We start from the raw sequence: 20,747 nt of genomic DNA, 5'->3' as shown, positions 1-20,747 counted from the left end.
TGAAACCATTATCTAGAAGTGTTGCTGTCATAGAAGGCTACCTCTATGTTGTCTTCATATACTTTGGTTATTTTTTTTTTTAAAGTTTCCCTAGTGATTTATTTTGCAAATTGAAGCATATGACCTCATTGCTTCAGATTTATGTTTGTATGAGAATTAACTTTGTGAAGAGAATGAGAATTTAATGTGTAGTAGTAGTAGTGGCATGTGATGCAAGAAAGCAAATGTATGAGCTTATGCAGTATCAGCCAAAAAAAAAAAAAAAAAAAAAAAATCACACCATTCCCTCCAAATGCCTGTCCAGTTCCTCCTTAAATTTATTCAAGCTATCAACTTCCACAACGACAGATGGAAGTTTGTTCCAGCAATTAACCACCCGCTGGCTAAAGGCAAATTTCCGCACATCTATTCTACATCTGTCTTTTCTTAATTTGAATTTATGCCCCCTTAGGTTCGTAATCTGAACAAGTGGAAGGATCCCATCAGAATTCAGCGTGCTCAATCCATTCAAGGCCTTATATACCTCAATCAGATCACCGCGCAGGTGCCTAGTCTCCAGCCACTGCAATTTGCAGAACTTAAGCCTCTCTTGGTAAGAGGATCCCTTCATTCCTCTCACCAATCTTGTTGCCCTTCTCTGTACCCGCTCAAGTAAATCTACATCCTTCCTAAAATGAGGTCTCCAGACCTGTACGCAGTACTCAAGGCGTGGCCTGACTATTGCCTTATACAGAGGGATAATCACCTCCTTTTCCCTGCTAGCAAAATTCCTATATATCATTGACAAAACCCCATGACCTGCCCTGGCAGCCTGTCTGAATTGCTCAGAGAACTTCATATCTGACTGCACAATTACTCCCAGGTCTTTTTCATTTTCTACCACCTTAAGTGTAGTACCACACAGTTGGTACATTTCTCTGGGGTTACTTCTACCCATATGCAGTACTTTGCATTTGTCAATGTTAAACTTCAGTTGCCACTTCTTAGCCCATCTGCCCAACTTATCTAGATCCTGTTGCAGTAGCAGACTGCTATTACTGTCATTAACAACCCTGCCAACCTTTGTATCATCTGCAAACTTCGACATTAAGCCTGATATACCTTCATCAATATCATTGATAAATATACAAAACAACAGTGGACCTAACACCGAACCCTGTGGGACTCCACTAATAACATTAGTCCAAGAAGAGCAGCACCCATTGATTACCACCCTCTGTCTTCTCGCACTTAACCAACCTTTTATCCATTGTAGCAACTTACCTTTAATACCATTCTGCTCCAATTTGTACAATAGTCTTCCATGTGCAACAGTGTCAAAAGCTTTCCTGAAATCCAAATATATGATATCAAAATTGTTTTTTGCATCCAGTTCCTTTGTAACCACATCATAATATCCTATCAAATTTGTCAGACAAGACTTTCCCTTAACAAATCCATGCTGTGTCTGAATTATTGCTGCAGTCTTGTCTAGATGATCCTGCAATGCATCTTTAACCAGCGACTCCATTATTTTACCCGGAACAGAAGTTAAACTAACTGGTCTGTAATTACTCATGTCACCCTTTGATCCCCCTTTGTGAATTGGGGATACATTTGCACATCTCCAGTCCGTGGGAACCTCCTGAGTCCAAGGATGCTCTCATAATTATAGCTAAGGGTTTGCTTAGTTGCTTTGCCGTCTCCTTTAATATAACTGGATAGATCCCATCCACTCCAGGTGCTTTTCTTACGTTTAACTTCAACAATTTCTCTTCCACTTTGCTCTCAGTTATTACAAAATCATTAAGCACCCTGCTACAATTTGATAACCTTCTGCCATTTTCAAACCTTAATAATTTCTCACATGTGAATGTAGATGCAAAATACTCATTCAGTTTGTTTGCTATCTGAGCAGGATCATCAACAGTCGAACCATCGATGTCAAGTGGACCAATCAGATTCATCCCCTTCCTTTTAGAGTTTATATAAGTAAAGAAATCCCTGCTGTTTTTCTTAGCATCTTTTGCCAAGGATTTCTCGTAATCTGCCTTCACCTGCCGAACCTCCTTTGTGACCTGATTACAGATTAACTTATATCTGCCATAGGCTTCTGAGTCACTTGATAATTTATATGCATCCCATGCATTTTTCTTCTCTGTTACGAGTCTCATTAGTTCATTTGACAACCATTTAGGCCTAAACCTTGAACAATATTTCTGAATAGGTGTGTAGGGGGGAACTGAAATTTAGAGTAAGTACAAAGTTTCTAAAGGAAATAAAGGACATTATAACGTTATGACAGTCTTAGCTGAATTGAGTGGATATTAATAGTTCCTTTTATATACATTGCAGTGCCAGACAGATTCCTGTGGTCCTTCCAGCCCACCTTCCTCTCCGAAAGTGACCGATGGACATCATAATGGTAATTATTATTAATTGTACTGTTTGATTTCAAATATTTATTCAGTCATTATTTTGTTTTCAGTAAGGATTTTTATTGTTGTTATTATTATTATTATTATTAACTGGTGACTCCAGAATCAAGTTACTGTGAAAGGTGAGGATGTTACTACACAAAAAGGATAATTTTGTGTGGTAACTGTGTGTCAGATAAATCATTTTATTGTATGCACTGTTATATTTAATGATAGGCATGAGTTTTTGTTATTCTGATAAGTAAATTTAGGATTTGAATTGGAATGCAAACCTGCCCATGAAGATACATAGCTTCTTCTAGCTAAAACACATAGGTTCGTTTACTCTTTTCATTTAGTTATAAAGGCTGTTGATATGCAGACATAGTTAGCCGATCTTAAGCGGAGGGAGTAGGATTATTTCTCATGAGTTATTACACATTTTTCAGTGCACACAACATGTAGATTGGCCTATGAACATACCCACTTTTTCAGACATAATACATGCAGCATAATATTGTTTTAGTAACATCATCATCTTCATCAGCCATTTTAAATTTGCTGCAGGATGAAGGCCTCTTCAGTAACTTTCCAGTTCTTCTGTTTTGTGCAATGGCCATCCATTTACTACCAAACAAACTCATGAATTTCATCTGTCCATCTCCGTCATTGTCTTCCAGGTTTTCTTCTAGCTCCTCTTGGGTACCATTCTGTTATTTTCTTAGTCTATCTGTCATCATGTCTTCAAGCTAGGTGTCCTGCGCAAGACCATTTTAGTCCTTTAGTTTTGATAAGAATGTCCTTTACTTGAGTTTGCTGCCTAATCCATGTGTTTCTCTTCTTATCTAACAGTCTGATTCCAAATATAATTCGTTCCATTTTTTGCTGTGTCGTTCTTAGCTTCTCTTCCATTCTTTTTTGAGTGCCCAAGTTTCACTTCCATAAGTCATGGTGGGTAGTATACGTTGGTTCATTATTTTACGTTTCATACAAATTGGGATATTGCTCCTCAGTATGTGACTATACTGTATTTCCTGAATGCTATCCATCCAAAATTTTTCTTCTCTTGACTTCCAGCCATTTATCATTATTACAGTTGATGACTTTTCCCAGATGAGTATATGACTCCACCTTTTCAATTACTACTCCTTCAATCATTATATCCCTTTCTATGGCATATTTGTTCATCTTTACTTTTTGTTTCAGCCATATTCATCTTAAGTCCTAAATCCTTACTAACTCTGCATACTGATTGAGATTTTCCTCTAATTCTTTGGGATCATGACTTATGATCACAACGTCATCTGCAAATTGTAAATAGTTTAGGTACTTTCCATTCACATTGACTCCTTTCTGCGACCAGTCTAATCTTGTGAAAGCCTCCTCAAGGGCAGCAGTAAACAACTTTGAAGATATTGTCTCTTCTTGTTGAACTACTTTCTCAATTTTAAATTTACTACTGTCTTTGTTGTAGTCTAATAAAGGAGGTAGCGTTCTCATATATTTTATTCAAAATCATAATATATGGGGTATCTATGCCTTGTCTTTCCAGTGCCCGAAATATTGCCTTATGCTGTATGGAGTCAAATGCCTTTTCATAATCCACAAGTGCTAGGCATAATGGTGTTTTATATTCATTTGCTTTTTCCATTAGCTGTGATATTACATGAAGGTAATCCATAGTTGATTACCTTCATGTAATATCACAACTATAAGATCCATAGTTGAGAATCCTGTCCTAAAGCCAGCTTGCTCTTTTGGTTGATTCTCATCAAGTATTCTTTCTAATCTGTTAGTGATGACCATTGTGAACAACTTGTAGATGTGGGATAACAAGCTAATTGGTCTATAATTTCCAATTTCTAATTTATCTCCTTTCGTATGCAGCAAAACTATGTGTCATTCCTTTTCTAACGCATTTTGTGAAGAGTCTTGGCAGTTTCTGTGTCATGTCTCTTCCTCTCAATTTTAATAACTCTACAGTAACTTCATCTTCTCCCAGGTCTTTCTGATTCTTCATTTTCTTCAATGCATGTTCTACCTCATCAGGAAGGATATCGGGTATGCCGTATGTGTTACTAATTTGTGATTCATCTTCCACACTGCTGGCATCATTCCCTCGCTCCTTGTATAATTCTCTATAATAGTAGTCTGCTATTTGAATTATGCCTTCTCTGCTATTTATAAGTATACCATCGCTATTCTTCAGTTTCAGTATAATTTGTCTTTCTGTATTACTACTCATGGCTGCTGATTTAAATCCTTTGTTTTTCCTTAATGCTTGTTCTACTTTTCTTGTGTTAAACCTTCTCATGCCCTCTCTGAGTCTCTTTCTAATGGCTTTGCATAACTTAGTATACTCAATTTTATCCTTGTCAGTGTTTATCTTGCTCATTTTTCATCTTCTGTTCATCATGACAAGTGTTTCTTGACTAATTTTTTCTTCTTTGGATTTATTTTTACCTATAGGTTTTTTGGGCTTTATCACTTTCAAAAAGTTGAGTATTCCTCATCAATATCTTGGTCCTGAATAGTCTGCAGAAGCTCAAACTTGTTCTTAAGTTCCAGTACACACTGCTTTTTCTTCTTTTCTGTTATCTCAAAGACCTTCGTATTATTTACTTGAGTCAGTTTTTTTCCTTTCTTTTCTTACATCTATATCCAGTGTGCATCTTACCATTTCAAACATTTGAAGTGATTGTGATCACTTCAAACATTTACTTGTTCATGATGGTAACATTATTCAAGATATATCTTCTGTTAGTGAGGATGAAGTCTATTTCATTAGTTGTTAATCCATTTGGGCTCTTCCAAGTCCACTTTCTGTTCACCCTTTCCTTGAAAAAAGTTTTTTCATTACTGACATTCCTTGAGATTCTGCAAATTCCACAAGTCTTTCACCTTTTTCATTTCTTTCACTAGTTTCAATTTTAGTAACAACATAACTTGTTCTTAGGCTGCGACATAAAATGCACATTTTTTTTTTTTCTCAGCCTAATGAAGATGAAAAGGGCTCGATTTGCTTAAGTTTAGCCGACTTTGAACTTGTAAAATGATGTGGATTAGTCATCTGCATATTATTTGTTAGAACACTGAGCAACATTTACTTACTCATTTTTTTTTTAGTCACACATTAAGATTGTAAGTTCATTTTGTTATCTGTAATTGAAATCTATTTTTGTTAGTTGATTACTCTCAATTGCTCCTTATCATAAAACTAAAGCTAAAGAAGTTGTGGTGAATATTTTTGAAGCCAAAGAAGTTACAGTGAATGAATGGGCACGTCCGTAGCCAGGTGGTCAGGAGCAGCAGTGCGTAGCACACGCTTCTTGATTAGACCGGCGTTCGAGCCCATGACCACCAAATACGGAGGATGCGGAAAAGTCAGGGAATGACCACCGCACATCCCGGAGCAATATGGCCTTAGTTGCTAATGCTCCAAATAACAAACAAGCAGTGAATGAATGTAAAAGTTAACTGCTTAGTGAATGAGTGAACAGTGTGTGTTTTAATTATCCTGAAGAACATTTGTAGGATTCACATCTTGAACTCCCCTTAAATGAATTTTTGACTTTTAAAAATTCCTTTATGAAGTTTCAGAAATCTTAGTACATGGATATAAAGAGTGTCAATGATATATTTATAATTTTCTGTAAAAGCTTGGTTTCACTTTTGAAGTTACATTGGTGTATATGGTTTATGTAACACTGAAGGGCTTAGCTCCAGTTAACTTACTTAATTATTTTTGAATTGTACAAAACTTATTATTTATACTGATGTTGAGACTTTAGAATGAGTGGTTTATGGCGATTTGAAATAATTTATAAAGACATCAGAAGTGATATCATCCCTTGTGTTGTATGTGAGGTATAAAATCATGTTATTCTAATTTTGAAAGCACTGGTATTTCATTAGAGCTCCATTTTGCCACCCCTCAAGATTGTTGGAAGTCTAGAATGCTTATTTTTTTGAGGAATTTAATTATAATTACTGTTATACTGTGTGTGTGCATTTCACCATTTCCACCATTTCTGAAATTGGTGGGAGTTATATTTTCATTTTTGTTTTTCTAGCTCCCAAAAATAAAATTTCAAGGTTGTCAGTTTCTTATAGCAAACACACTTCCATATTGAGACACATTTAAGGAGAAGTCACTTTGCAGTGCAGTAGCAAACAGGCAACAAGAAATGGCTTGGTTTCATAATCAGTGCCTCTCGTGTATACTTATACCATCGATAAGAGCAATGTCACATTGTCATCTGTGTTTTGGTTTAGTAACCTTCTTCATAATGGATTACTGTATAAATATACTTTTTTTTGTATAGTTTACTGTACATAATAATAAAATGTATGGGATACACTAAATGTAAAAGCAGAAATAATTGAATTAAAAAGTATACAGTAGTTTTGTTATAGATTTTACTTGTTATAGAAAAAGTTCTGTAATAACAAAATGTGAGATGCAAAAGATCACTAATTTTTAAAAATTTTTTGTATTAGTTGACTCTCCCTATTATTTAGGGGTGGGGTCAACTTAATGGCAAACATGATTTTGAGGCAGAAAAATAGAAGTTGTCATATATACCAGAATATATGGTTTCATTTCATTAAACTTTTGTTTGTCTTAACAATACCAACGTTTCTTTTCATATTTTTATAAGGATAGAAGCCCCTACTGTAAAAATATTTTAGTACTGGTTTATTTTTTGCTCAGCTTTATAATATGTATTGTTATGCTGTGTTTTTTAAGAATATTGGCTTGTTTGGAAGGTTTTTTTTTTTTTCTTGTTTATATTAATAGAAAAAGAATTCTGTATTATAAGAGAAATCATTTTCCTTTCTTATTTTATATTTAGTAACAGAGCCTGATCCACTGGATGTTAGCACAATCCATACTCCTCCTTCAAATTTACTAGTAACATTCCTGGAGTTTTTTTCTATAGTTATGCAAAATACAAGAGGTATGCTATATAGAAATATATTAAATTAAAAATACATTGAAACATATTTTTCCCATTGTAGATATGAAGTAAAATGATATTGTCCCTTTTCCCTTTACCTTCTCTCTACATATGAGGTGTGCCCAGAAAATTCTAGGAATAGTCACAGTAACTCTGTTGCATGTTGTATCATTCTTCTTCATCTGTTGTAAGATGTATTTTTATTGTGTAGCTCATAATATTACAACTTTATATTATAACATTAAAGTGGGTTTCATTAAAGCTTCAGGAACATAAAAATGTTAGGAAAAATTTATGGAGCTGTACGATAATTTCTGGTGAGAGTTTTCTTCAATTTTTAATTAAATTGAAGAAAACTTTGAAGAAAATTTCAGGAGTTGTTATTATGAGAACTTTATGGGGGATTCTGCAGTGTTAAAGGGTCAAGTTCTTGAGAGGCATAAATGATTTTCTGCATATATTCATGCCAATTTTCAGTTGGCTGTCTAACAATAATTTATTATTAGTTATAGAGTGTCATTCAGTGGATGTTAGCACAATCTATACTCCTTCAGATTTATTTGTAACAACAGAAAACTATTGAAAATGTTGAAAATGTGTTAACTTCTTTATGGATTGAAGAATAAATGAGAATTATATGATAGCAGAACAAATGGGGGTGACTGAAGGGAGTGTTCATCAAATTTTAACTAGTCTCTGTGTAAGGATGGTGCCAAGTAAAACTTGATTTATGACCAATGATGGATGCAAGAACAGGTTTGGATTAACCTTTCAGAAAAAGTTCAAGAAGAACTCAGTGTGCAAGACATTATTTCAAGATGATCCCAGGATGAAAAGGCAGAGCAAACAATGGAAAGTAGTGAGCTTTCCAAACCCAAAGTAATCAAGGATGAGAAAATAAAATTTCAGTACCATGCTCATAATGTTATTTGATTAAAACAAAAAAGATATTGCCCATCCATTTAGAATTTGTCCCCTCCTGGATAGACTCTCAATCAGACATTTTGCCTTAAAATTTGAATCATTTGAGAAGAAAGGCATTTTGGAAAAGGAGCAAATTGGCCAGACAAATAGGTGATGCATCATAACAATGCATTCACTCACACTGCATTAGCAGTAAGAAAGTTTCTGATGGAGAAAATAGACCATTTGGATGGAGCTTCCTCCCATTTCCTAATTTAGTCCCATCTGACTTCTATTTCCAGGTAACAAAACATTGTGAAAGAGACATTTTAGGTCTTTGGAGGAAGCTCAGCAGTGTACATTGAGGGCATTGAAAATTGAATTTGAAATACTTGTCTCAAAACGTTTTCAATCATGGCAGAAAGAAATAAGCATGTAGTGCTAACCAAGGGTTAAAAAGGACAAAAGCAAATGTTCATAAAAGCTCACTATTGAGTTACAAGGTAATTTTTTGAAATTTCTAGCTATACTTTAAGAGCTAAGTAATTGTTTCTAACCATACAATTAACTGATGATGACCATTCTATTAATTTTGTTACTCATTGCACTTTCCTGATGCCAGCCATAGATAGCCATACCCTTCCATACTCCCCCCCCTTTGAAGCTGGTGAGGAAACAAGTTTTTTTTTTTATTTTTTTTACCATAATAGACATATGGGGTAAAATTTGATGGTGCTGTAGAGCAGACATCATCTTTTAAGGGCACAAAAAGTGATATTGTTGTACATGTTGGCACTAATGACCTTAATAGTAAATCTGCAAATTTACTTAACAAGTACAGGTCAGTGCTAAAAAAAGTCATGAGTTAGGGTTAAATTTGAAAGTGTCTGCAATTCTGCCCAGACATGATAGGAGGGAGTATGTGATGAGAGCTTTGTCAATCAATTCGGCCATGGAGAGATTGTGTAAGGCTCACAGGGTAGAATTTTTTTTCAGCGTGGTCTGTGCTTGTTAGCAGGAGAGACTGCTTCTATAGGGATGGGATACACTTAAATAGAAAGGGTGCAAGAATATTTGCGGATGCTATCGAGGTAGTGTTAGGTGGGTCAGAAAACTGCTAGTTTGGGAGGATTCACAGACTAAAAGATTAATGGTAGCTGCAGGCAGAAGCGAAAGTGATTCTTGCACTGCTTCTATTGTAATGAGCAGCAGCCTAGAGAGCAAGTTGCTGGGGATTTCAAGAGCTGCTGGGAGTCATCATGGAATAAGTAAATACATGGGCTTTATTAAGGTAACTAAGAGTAAGAACAACTGCATGTATACTTGCATGTACACTGATGTTAGAAGTAAAGTAAATAAATGAATTTGAAGTGCGGCCCCAGGTGATTTTGTGATCAAGTCAAGCGATTTTGTGATCAAGCGTCTTTGCCTGTAAATTAGCACTCTTTCTTGGTGAAATAAAATTGTTTCCTTATTTTCAGCATTACATTAACACTCAATTTTTTCTGTGAAGAAAACGCTTTACTAGATCAGAAGGAAAAGTAACCATCTTTCTTTCTTTCTTTCTTCTCTTAATATTTTGTTTTACTACTAACTCACTACTGCTTGGTCACAAAGGTGGCACTGTGTCTTCCTCCACGTGGTGGGCCGGTAACGTTGAAAGGAAAAGCTCTCCCTTCCGGGGCGAAATGGAGCAAACCATTCCTAAAACCCAGAAATCCACTGGGTGTATAGATGAGATCCCCACAAGGTGTGAAGTTGGAGCCTGATTTTGTAACAGCTAAATGTCAAAAGACTGAAGTAACAAGAATCTAAACTCCAACTGTCCTTATTATTCATTTGACCCAAGAACAACCTATTGGCAAAATCTCACCGTTTCTAGTGCAGAAATGTGTAGAAAGCATAATAGATACCCCAAAGACAGTTCTTCACTTAAGATCAGGTGACTTACTGGTTAACAATCCGAGCCAACTGCTCGACAGTCTGAGCAGTGACTAGCCACTGCTCGACAACCCGAGCAACTACTGAAACAAAAAACGTTTGGTGGAACTTCTGTTACAGTTTCACCACGTCTCCCTGAACATGTCAAGAGGTGTCATCACCAAATGGGACCTCATGAATGTGTCAGATGAAGAGCTAAAACAGGAACTACAAGACAAAGGAATCCTACATGTCAGAAGAATAATGACAAAGAAGGATGGCATACTATTTCATACTCAAAACATAATACTCACTTTTGATAACCCTAAATCACCAACAGCGATCAAAGGAAGTTATCTTAAGTGCCTTGTTAGAGCATACATTCCAAACTCCTTATGCTGCTACAAGTGCCAGAAGTTTGGCCACTCACAGACAGTCTGCAGAGGAGCAGCTGCCTGTGCCACATGTGGATCCACTGCACACACAATTACCTATTGCACAGCTACAACGCCTAGTCATCCTAACTGCAGAGAAACTCATCCGGCATTTTCCAAGGAGTGCCCCTTTGGAAAAGGGAAAAAAATGTACAGTGGTACAAAATTGAACACAATGTTACCTACCAAGAGGCCAAAAAGTCCTTTCCAGCCCCAAATGCTAATAAACCAACCTATGCTCAAGTAACCAAAAAACAAATATCAATTGCAACCCAAACAGCGGTAACCATATCCCCCAATGAATCACTATCTGATTGGGCAAGGCCAGTATTGGCCACGGTTCCACTAAACCAAACAGCAAGCAAAAAAAGTAAAGCAATAAATATGCCGATTAGTGTACTATCAGATGCCATCCCTCAGGAAAATGCTACAGTATGTACTCCTGATGCAAACCAAACAGATAGCATGGACTCACAGCAAGATGAGCATGTACTAGAACTTCATACTGACGAGGATATGGAAACTGGAAAACCATACTTTCCAAAGAAGGGGTACGGGAAACCCGAGCGAAGCAAACCTTCAGCCCCTCGAAAACAAATCAAGGGTCCTACTAAATCCAGATAATGCTTACATTTCTGCAGTGGAACTGTAGAGGATATCGCAGCAATTTAAATGACATCCATGATCTCCTAACACAATATGATCCTATCACCTTCTACCTACAGGAAGCCAATCTGACATCACATATAACTGTTTCTCTCTGGAACTACAAGGCGCCTCCATAGCCAGGTGGGAAGGAGCATCAGTGCGTAGCACATGCTTCTTGATTAGACCGGGGTTCGAGCCCATCACCACCAAATACGGAGGATGCGGAAAGGTCAGGGAATGACCACCGCATATTCACGGAGCAATATGGCCTTAGTTGCTAATGCTCCTAAAATTCAAAACAACAACAACATCTGGAACTACATTATTCATTGGAAAGATCGTATTGTAAACAACCTGAACAATCTGGCACATGGAGGTGTAGCATTGATAATCAACACTCAAATACCCTCTGAACTACTCCCATTGAAAACAAACCTTGAGGCAGTTGCAGTAAGAGTCAATGTTAATTTTGACTTGACTATCATCTCGTTATACTCTCCCCCTAATCAAAATATAAGTACGCTGACCTAGAAGAACTAGTGGTACAACTTCAATCCTTCTTCATCCTAGGAGACCTCAATAGTCATCATCCTCTATGGGGCAATCAAAACATGGACAAACGTGGACAAATTATAGAAAAAATACTTGACCTGCACAATTTGATTACTCTCAATAATGGTGCACACACTTATATGCATTTACCTACAGGATCTACTTCAGCTATTGATGTGTCTCTATGCTCAGCATCCATATATCCTCTATTTGGATGGTCCATTCATAGCAATCCACTGGGTAGTGACCATTACCCAGTGATAAGTCGGATTGAAACAAACATCCTCCACTTTTCAAACAGAACTGTCAAATGGAACTTTTTCAAAGCACAATGGAACATATACAAGCAACTAGCAATACTGGAAGAAAAGCAGGTCCAGCAAACATCCATAAACTTGGCTACAGAATATATATCTAACCAAATACTATAGGCAGCTGACCAAGCGATTCCAAAGAAATCCATCAAAATATGAGCACGCTCAAAATCGTGGTGGAATAGTGAATGCAACATGGCAAAAAAAAAGAAAAGAACAGAGCATGGAACATCTTCAGGAAGTTTCCAACAACAGCAAATCTCATCCGCTTTAAACAGACTTGGGCAAAAGCAAAACATATTAGGCAGACTAGCAAAAGAGAAGCATGGAGACATTTTGCCTACACAATTACAAGAACTACAAAAACTCAAACAATATGGGCAAAAATACGACGCATGTACTCAAAACCCCCAAGCATCAACCTTCCCATACTAACTGTAAATGGTTGTGATATTATGGCACCAGTGGAGATTGTGAACGAATTTGGTGAATCGTTCACGAGAATCTCAGCCACAACATCTTACACACCACTTTTTCAGGTACGCAAAGCACAGGCTGAGAAACATTTCATCAATTTTGAATCAGCATCTAGTGCTGCATACAATCTTCCCTTCACAATATCTGAATTACACCATGCTTTAGCCACTACTAAACTCAGTGCAGCAGGACCAGATGGAATACATTACATTATGATAGCACAACTTACTGAACCTGCTGTTATGGCACTATTACTGTTTTATAACAGAATTTTCAAAGAGAATACTTTCCCCAACAAATGGCACCACGCTTATGTTTTGGCTTTTCCGAAACCAGGAAGAGACCTGGTTTCGGAAAAGGTATTACAAATCCACAACATTACCGACCCATTGCACTCACCAGCTGTATGAGCAAGGGCCTGGAAAAAATGATCAGTGCATGCCTGACCTGGTTTCTAGTCCAAAACAACCTTCTTAACCCAATACAACGCAGTTTCCGTGAAGGCAGATCCACTCTTGACTTACTCCTCAGGGCAGAAATAAATACCCGTGATGCTTTTTGTACGAAAAGAACACAATGTCATAGTTCTCTTTGACATAGTAAAAGCGTTTGACACAGCTTGGAGGTATGGTATAATGCAAAACCTATATGATCTAGGGCTATGTGGACTCCTGCCAAAAATTTATCAGAAACTTCCTCCATCATCGCTCATTTCAAGTTGAAGTCAACAACAAGTTATCTTCCAGTTTTATCCAGGAAGAATGGGTCCCACAAGGTTTAGTACTAAGTGCCACCCTATTTAACATAACAATAAACTCCATAACACAGGATCTACCATAGACAGTGTCCACTACTCTATATGCCGATGGCTTCAGTATCTCCTGCCATTTGCTAATATGCAAATGGTAGAAAGACAGTTACGAGGTGCCATCAACAAAGTTGTAAAATGGTCACAAAACAATGGTTTTCGCCTCTCACCACAAAAGACTGTTGGGATACACTTCTGTAGGAAGCGTAACCTACATCCAGACCCAGAACTTCACCTAGAAAATCAAATGATCCCAGTGGTTCGCAGTGTCCGCTTTCTTGGTGTGGTTCTAGACCAAAAACTTACCTTCCTCGAACATATAAAAGAGCTCCGGATTACTTGCCTTAAAAAGCTAAATATCTTAAGAGTACTATCTCACACAACATGGGGAGCCAACCGTTACATGCTACTGCATTTGTATCATGCATTAGTATGGTCACGCTTAGACTAAGGCTCTCTGGTCTACAACTCTGCTAGACCAAGTGCCTTATGTTGGCTTGATCCCATGCACCACAGTTCTCTCTGGCTTGCACTAGGAGCATTCCGTACATTGCTGGTTCAGAGCTTATATGCTGAAGCAACTGAAACCTGTTTACATCTATGCAGAGAAATGCTTCTGTTAAACTACCCAGCAAAGGTTAAAGGGCAACTAGACAACCCTGCTTGGAATAGATTTTTCCCGCCCAAATGGGAGAACCTTTACAGAGCCTGTCCATCCAAAAACCCATCAACAGGGATACACCTGCGTTCCCTGCTCAGTGACTGGCAAATTAACCTTAGCATGATATAGCCTACTACTTCTCGGACAGTTCCACCTTGGATGTATCACATACTGCTGTGCGACCTATCACTCACATCGTTGGGGAAACAGACCTTATCCCAACAGCACATACTGCAAATTCGTGCCACATTAAGAACCCAGCACACAGAGTACATGCCAATTTACATGGATGGATCTAAAACTGACACCCATGTTGGTGCAGCAGCAGTTTTTACCAACTTTACCATAGCCAAGAAACTCCCCATTGAATGCAGCAGCTACACTGCAGAACTCTGTGCTATCTTCATAGCATTAAATTTCACCTTATCAACAAATATATTGAACAGTGTGATCTATACAGACTCCATTAGTGCTATCCAAGCTATACAACAGAATAGAAATTATGATAACCCCTTACTCATACAGATTTGGAATACTATGACTAAGCTAAATAGGAAGAAACAAAAAATCATCTTTTGTTGGATCCCTGGTCATGTGAGAATTTCTGGAAATGAATGTGCTGATCTAGCTGTGAAAACTTCTACAGATCCTGTAGATGAACTGTTTAGTATACCGATTACAGACTACAAGTCAATTATAAAGAAGCTGTGTCTTGAAAAATGGCAACACATCTGGCAAAGTCAAGTTGGGAACAAACTACTCTGTATAAAGAAACATCTCCAACCTTGGAAATCCAGTATGTGTGAAAACAGACATGAAGAAGAAGTCGTATTAGCCTGACTACAAATAGGCCATACACATCTGACACATCTTTATCTTCTTGCAGGTACTGATCCACCACTATGTACAAATTTCAACACTCAGCTCACTGTTCAACATGATTGCCCCAAATACAATAGTGACCGACAAGCTATGTTTATCTCTTTTTCCAGGATGAACACTTCTTTTAGTATTGCTGACCTCCTGGCAGATACTCCACACGTGGTCAAAATTTTTTAATTCCTTAAACAGATACAACTGTACGAAGCAATGTGAACTTCAACATTTATATACATAAACTGTACATTTAGCATCACCATTGTTGGGTGCATTATGGCCTTGCTGCCCTTGCGCCGTAAAGCCCATAAACAAACAAACAATTTGAAGTGCTGATCAAGACATCAAAGGCAGATATTGTTGGGATATCAGAGACATGGTGTCACACAGATATAAGCAATGCAGAATTGGAATTTGGAGGTGGAGAGTACAATGTGTAGAGAAAGGACAGACAGGGTAGGAAGGGAGGAGGGGTTATGCTATTAATTAAGAAACACATAAAATCTAGGGAAGTGCATCCAATTGATGTTGGTGGGCAATGCAATGTTGAGTCTGTTTGGTGTGACATAAGCAATGGGAAAGGAAAAATGAGTAGGTGTGTGTTATAGGCCTAATGAATCTGATGGTTATAATGAGCAATTGTGCAGAGAAATAGAGTGGGCCAGTAAATCAATGTCTTATAATGGGGGAATTTTAACTTTCCAGATATTGACTGGTGTGGTTTGTCACCACACTAACAGGACTTTTTTTGGATTTATTGGATGACTGTTTTCTACAGCAGCATGTTTGAGAGGCAACCAGAGGGAGTAATACTCTTGATCTGATTATCAGCAGTGATTATTCATGCATTAAGAATTTGCAGATAAAGGAACCACTAGGTGACAGTGATCACAATGTACTGATGTGGGATTTACTTTAAGATGTAACTACCATCAGGGGTAAAGGGAAGGGTTTTTGCTTTCGTAAAGATGACTACAGTGGTCTCAGACAGCTTTAAAATTCTATACAGTGGGATAAACTGATGATATTACTAATGGTGAATTCTAAATGGGAAGCCTTCTGGGACTTAATCATGGAGGCTACTAGGCTTTTCATACCAACTAAGAAATACTGTTCGTGGTTCAGGCCTAAATGGATGTTGGATAAATTGATGAGGCTTGTGGCAGAGAAGAAAAATGCATGGGATGCATATAAATTATCAGGTGACACAGAAGCCTATGGCAGATATAAGCTAGTCTGTAATCAAGTCACAAAGGAGGTTAGGCAGGAGAAGGCAGGTTACGAGAAATCTTTGGCAAAGGACACAAAGAGTTCTTTACTTATGTAAACTCTAGAAGGAAGGAGATGAATCAGATTAGTCCACTTAACATAGATGGTACGACTATTGATGATTCTGCTCAAGTAGCTGATAAACTGAATGAGTATTTTGCATCTACATTCACACATGAGGAGTTATTCAAGGAAGGGAATGCCAGAAGTTTATCAAACTCTAACAGGGAGTTAAGTGATTTTGTGATAACTGAGAGCAAAGTGGAGGAGAAATTATTAAAGTTAAACATAAAATAAAGCACCTGGGGCAGACGAAATCTATCCAGTTATAATGAAGGAGGCAGCAAGGCCTTATATAATCTATCCAGTTATAATGAAGGAGGCAGCCTTAGCCATAATTATGAGAGCATCCTTAGAGTCAGGGGAAATCCCCATGGACTGGACATGTACAAATGTATCCCCAAATCTCAAAAGAGGTTCAATGGGTGACACAAAGAATTATAGGCTTGTTAGTTTAACTTCTGTTCCAGGGAAAATAATGGAGTCACTGGTTAAATAGATGATACAGGATCACCTAGACAAGACAGCAGCAATAGTTCAGACATAGCATGGGTTTGTTAAGGGAAAGGGTTGTCTGATCAGTTTGATTGAATACTATGATGTGGTCACAATGGAACTGGATGCCAAAAATAATTTTGATATCATATACAGGAACTCCTCGACTTATGTAAGAGTTGCATTCCGCAGAACGCTACGTAAGTCGGAATTTCCCCCATGCGCTCGCAACTGTGCTCGCTGAATTGACTGAATCAAAAAAGAAATATTTGATGAATATGTAAATAGAATTATTTATTGTATTTATTCAATTTTTTATCTCATGCACAGGAAAAATTACAAAAGCATGCAATTTAAAAAATTTCAAAATTATAAAATTACAAAAAAAGAGAGGAGATAGGCATAACTTCAGTAAGTTTTACCTCTTGAGCATTATTGCCAGAATCGACGTCTTCAGCTGATAAGTACGCTGCTGCAGAGGTTGAGGGCTGTGGAGATTTAGAAGGGGTTGGTCGCTCAACCTTACGAAAGAATGTATTAATGGATGACTGGACTGTGGCTTTTTTCTTTTCATTGTAGATTTCTTTGTAGCAAGCGTGTATATCATTCACCCCTCTGCTAACCTTTAAGAATCGTTCCCTGTCAGGATCCATCTTCTCAAACCTCGCCATTGCCGATGCAATTTCACAAAATGGCATTGCCATCTCTCTGGTGATGAAGCGTCTCGGCCTCTCATTTGGTTCATCTTGAGCTTTGTCAGCATTTTTGTATTTCACTATTGCTGCCTGCAAAGCAATGAGGTCCTTGTTAGATAATTCCTTTTCTTCTTCCTCTATTAACTCCTCCATGTCTTTGGCGAAACCTCTAACTGAAGTAGCTCTGCAACCTTTACAATCTTATCTGTAACTCTTCATATGATTCGTCTTTTTCAAACCCTTCAAAGCCTTTTACAATGCTATGGGCATATTTTCTTCCATGCGCCATTTAAACAACTTTTAGTAATTTCTGCCCAGGCCTTATTAATGTTTAAGATGGTGCAGTAAATATTGTAAGATTTCCAAAAGTCTCTTAACGTAAAATTTTTATCACTATCTACTGCAGACAATGCATGAGCAAATGTTGTGCGTAAATAGTAAGCTTTTAAATTTGAAATAACACCCTGATCCATAAGTTGGATGAGTGAAGTCGTGTTTAGCAGTAGAAATACGACTCTCACATTTGAATTGAAATCATCTAGATGCATTGGATGTCCAGGAGCATTATCTAATAGAAGCAAAATCTTGAAAGGAATGTCATTGTCTTTTCAATATTTTTCAACCTCAGGAATGAAGCAGCATTTAAACCAGTCCTCAAAGAGAGATATTGTTATCCATGCTCTCTGGTTCGATCGGAAATGCACGTGTAGGGTGGCTTTATTGATGCCCTTAAAAGCATAAGGATTTCCAGAATGTGGCCCTATCTTTTGAAGCCTTAAAACCTGGCATTCTTTTCCTCTTTGGCAATGTATGTTCTATCCGGCATTTTTTTCCAATATAGAGCAGTTTTGTCAATGTTAAAAATTTGCTGTGTTGAATAGCCGCCTTCATCAATAATTTTTTCCAACACATCGCAAAATTTCTGTGCAGCTGCAGAATCGGCACTGGCAACTTCACTACATACTTTAATGTTTTGGAAACCAGTGCTATGCTTGAACCTATTAAACCACCAGTTGCTGCTTACCACTAACTTGGCATTGGTTTCGCTGTACTTATCCTTAATATCTTCATAAATACTTGTTGCTTTTGCTTGAATGGTCATTGGACTCAGGGGCACTTGCTTCTAAATCTGATTTTCCATCCATATTATTAACAGCTGTTCCATCTTCGATATAGCACCTGAACGCTGTTTTGTGATCACTGTTGATCTTAAGTGCGTTGATCCTTTGACATGTTCTTTTATACGTGCACTGTTCTTTAAAATAGCATTCACTGTTGGAGCAGCGAGATCTAATTCCCTTGCAATAGATGACAAACTTTCTCCTGCTTTGTACTTCTTAATCATTTTCATCTTCATTTCTAAATCAATTTTGTTTTGTTTTCTGGCACTACCACCACTTGCACTTTCTGTAGGTCCCTTTCCCTTCATCATTGTAATAGATAATAGGAATGAAGAGCAGTTTCTGAAAATTTGTTTTTTATATGATTGAAGATTTCAGTGAAGGGGAACACATTTCACCCTAATAGCGTAACGTAAAAACCTACAGAATTCCACTCATTGGGATTATTGCAAATGCAATAAGATCAAGTTTACTAACCGTTTATAACAGATTTGCACTAACAGAAAATTCCAATAAACCGGAAAGTGCAAATTGTTTTTATCGTTTTTTGGTCATGACTTCCAGAAACGTGCTTTAGAAAAATTTCACAAAGGCATTCAAAATTGATTCTTATAATGGAACGTATGATAACGATGAAAGTGTAGTGCAATTTCCATTATAAATATTACCTTTTAGAGAGATAAATAGCTTAGTTATACAGGGTGTCTCAAAAATATTGGTACAAACGTTTAGGGGAGGTAGGTAACATCTAAAGGAATGTGAATCGCATAGGAACCCATAACCGGAAATGTCATGGGAAAGTAGTAGCAGAGGCACAAGAAGGAGAAATGTTACAAGACAGTAATTAGTGGCAAACATTTTATTATTAGTATTATTATTATTAGCTACATGGTGCATGGAAGCCTGAGGCTTATGCTGCACCAGCCAAAAAAAAAAAATACCCTGAGAGAGAGAGAGAAAGAGAGAGAGAGAGAGATTTAGATTTTTTTTGGCGCATTAGCATCTAAGGCTATAATGCGCAAGAGAGAGAGAGAGAGAGAGAGAGAGAGAGGTAGAAGGGAATCACCAAGAAAGAGAAGAATGATGATATTCGGCTCAGAACCCTGGGTGCGCCAAGCCCATACTCACCAGATGTGAGCCCCTGGAGTTGTTTTTATTTGACATAATATTAACAATGGAGTATGAGATGGATGCATTTCATGATGTTACAACAGATGCTTGAAGGTTCCACCCTGAGACGCGATGCATGCGTGACACAGACGCAGCATGGATTGGCGGACACGGTCGAACACACCTGGAGTTTCTTTGACAGTAGCAGCAGCACAGAGGAGTCTCGCCACGAGAACCATTTCAGTCTCTACAGGCGATTCATACACAATAGATTTGAGAGCCCCCCACAGAAAGAAATCAAGGCTCGATAAATCAGGTGAGTATGTGGGCCAGGAAACGGGTCCACCACAGCCAATCCATCGACGCCCAAAATGCCTGTTCAAATGGTCATAATGGGCAGGCGCCCCGTCATTTTGAAACCAAGTGTTGCATCTCACATTTTCTGGAACATCGTCAAGTAACCCTGGTAGAACTTGTTCAATAAAGATCCGATATTTAGTGGAGTTCATGCGGGATGGTAACAGGTATGGGTCGACTAAGCAGTCACCGACCATACCTGCCCACACATTTATTGTGAAGCGATGTTGTGCCGCATGGGGGCACACACCGTATGGGTTGTCTTGAGCCCACACATGAGCATTGTGATAAGCCTTAAGATAAGCCTTCCCAAGTGAAATAAGTCTCATCCGTGAACAAAACATAGGCTGGAAAATTCAAGTCTTGAACACCTTCTTGGAGAAACCACTGCGCAAAAGCAACACGTGCAGGATGATCTTGGGGGAGTAGTAACAGGAATCGTCGTGCCAGACACGCTGTACACTGCAACGAGACGCTTGTAAGGTAGAGGCAACGGCACGTGTTCTGGTAGTAGGATTATTCTGGACGGCATTCAACACACTTTCTTCCATGGCGGGAGTTCACTTCGAACGTGGTCTGCCCACACTAGTCCTGTTACCTCTAAATGACCCATAATTGCAGAAATTTTGATGCACACGCACGAACAGACGGTGGTCCGGTACATGTCTGTCTGGGAAACGTTTTCCATTA

At 38.0% G+C, this 20,747-nt stretch overlaps 1 protein-coding gene across 4 annotated transcripts in view; it reads left to right on the top strand.

Annotated features, from left to right (window-relative positions):
• LOC150078282 (armadillo-like helical domain-containing protein 3) overlaps window positions 1-20,747 on the top strand; it is a 405,573-nt gene that overhangs the window by 184,410 nt on the left and 200,416 nt on the right. For all 4 annotated transcript variants that reach the window (XR_016547653.1, XM_090385517.1, XM_090385515.1 and 1 more), the window contains exons 15-16: window positions 2,335-2,404; window positions 7,253-7,357. Coding sequence is in view for 3 of the 4 variants with exons in the window: in XM_090385517.1 (XP_090241643.1) it covers window positions 2,335-2,404; window positions 7,253-7,357 (175 nt within the window). In the remaining variant the exon portion in view is untranslated. The remainder of the gene's footprint in view (window positions 1-2,334; window positions 2,405-7,252; window positions 7,358-20,747) is intronic.

The sequence above is a fragment of the Mastigoproctus giganteus genome, chromosome 11 (genome assembly GCF_048544385.1).
Source record: "Mastigoproctus giganteus isolate SK-2022 chromosome 11, ASM4854438v1, whole genome shotgun sequence".
Classification (NCBI taxonomy): domain Eukaryota; kingdom Metazoa; phylum Arthropoda; class Arachnida; order Uropygi; family Thelyphonidae; genus Mastigoproctus; species Mastigoproctus giganteus.
The sequence above is the reverse complement of the archived record's forward strand: the minus strand, read 5'-3'. Positions and strand labels throughout refer to the sequence as shown.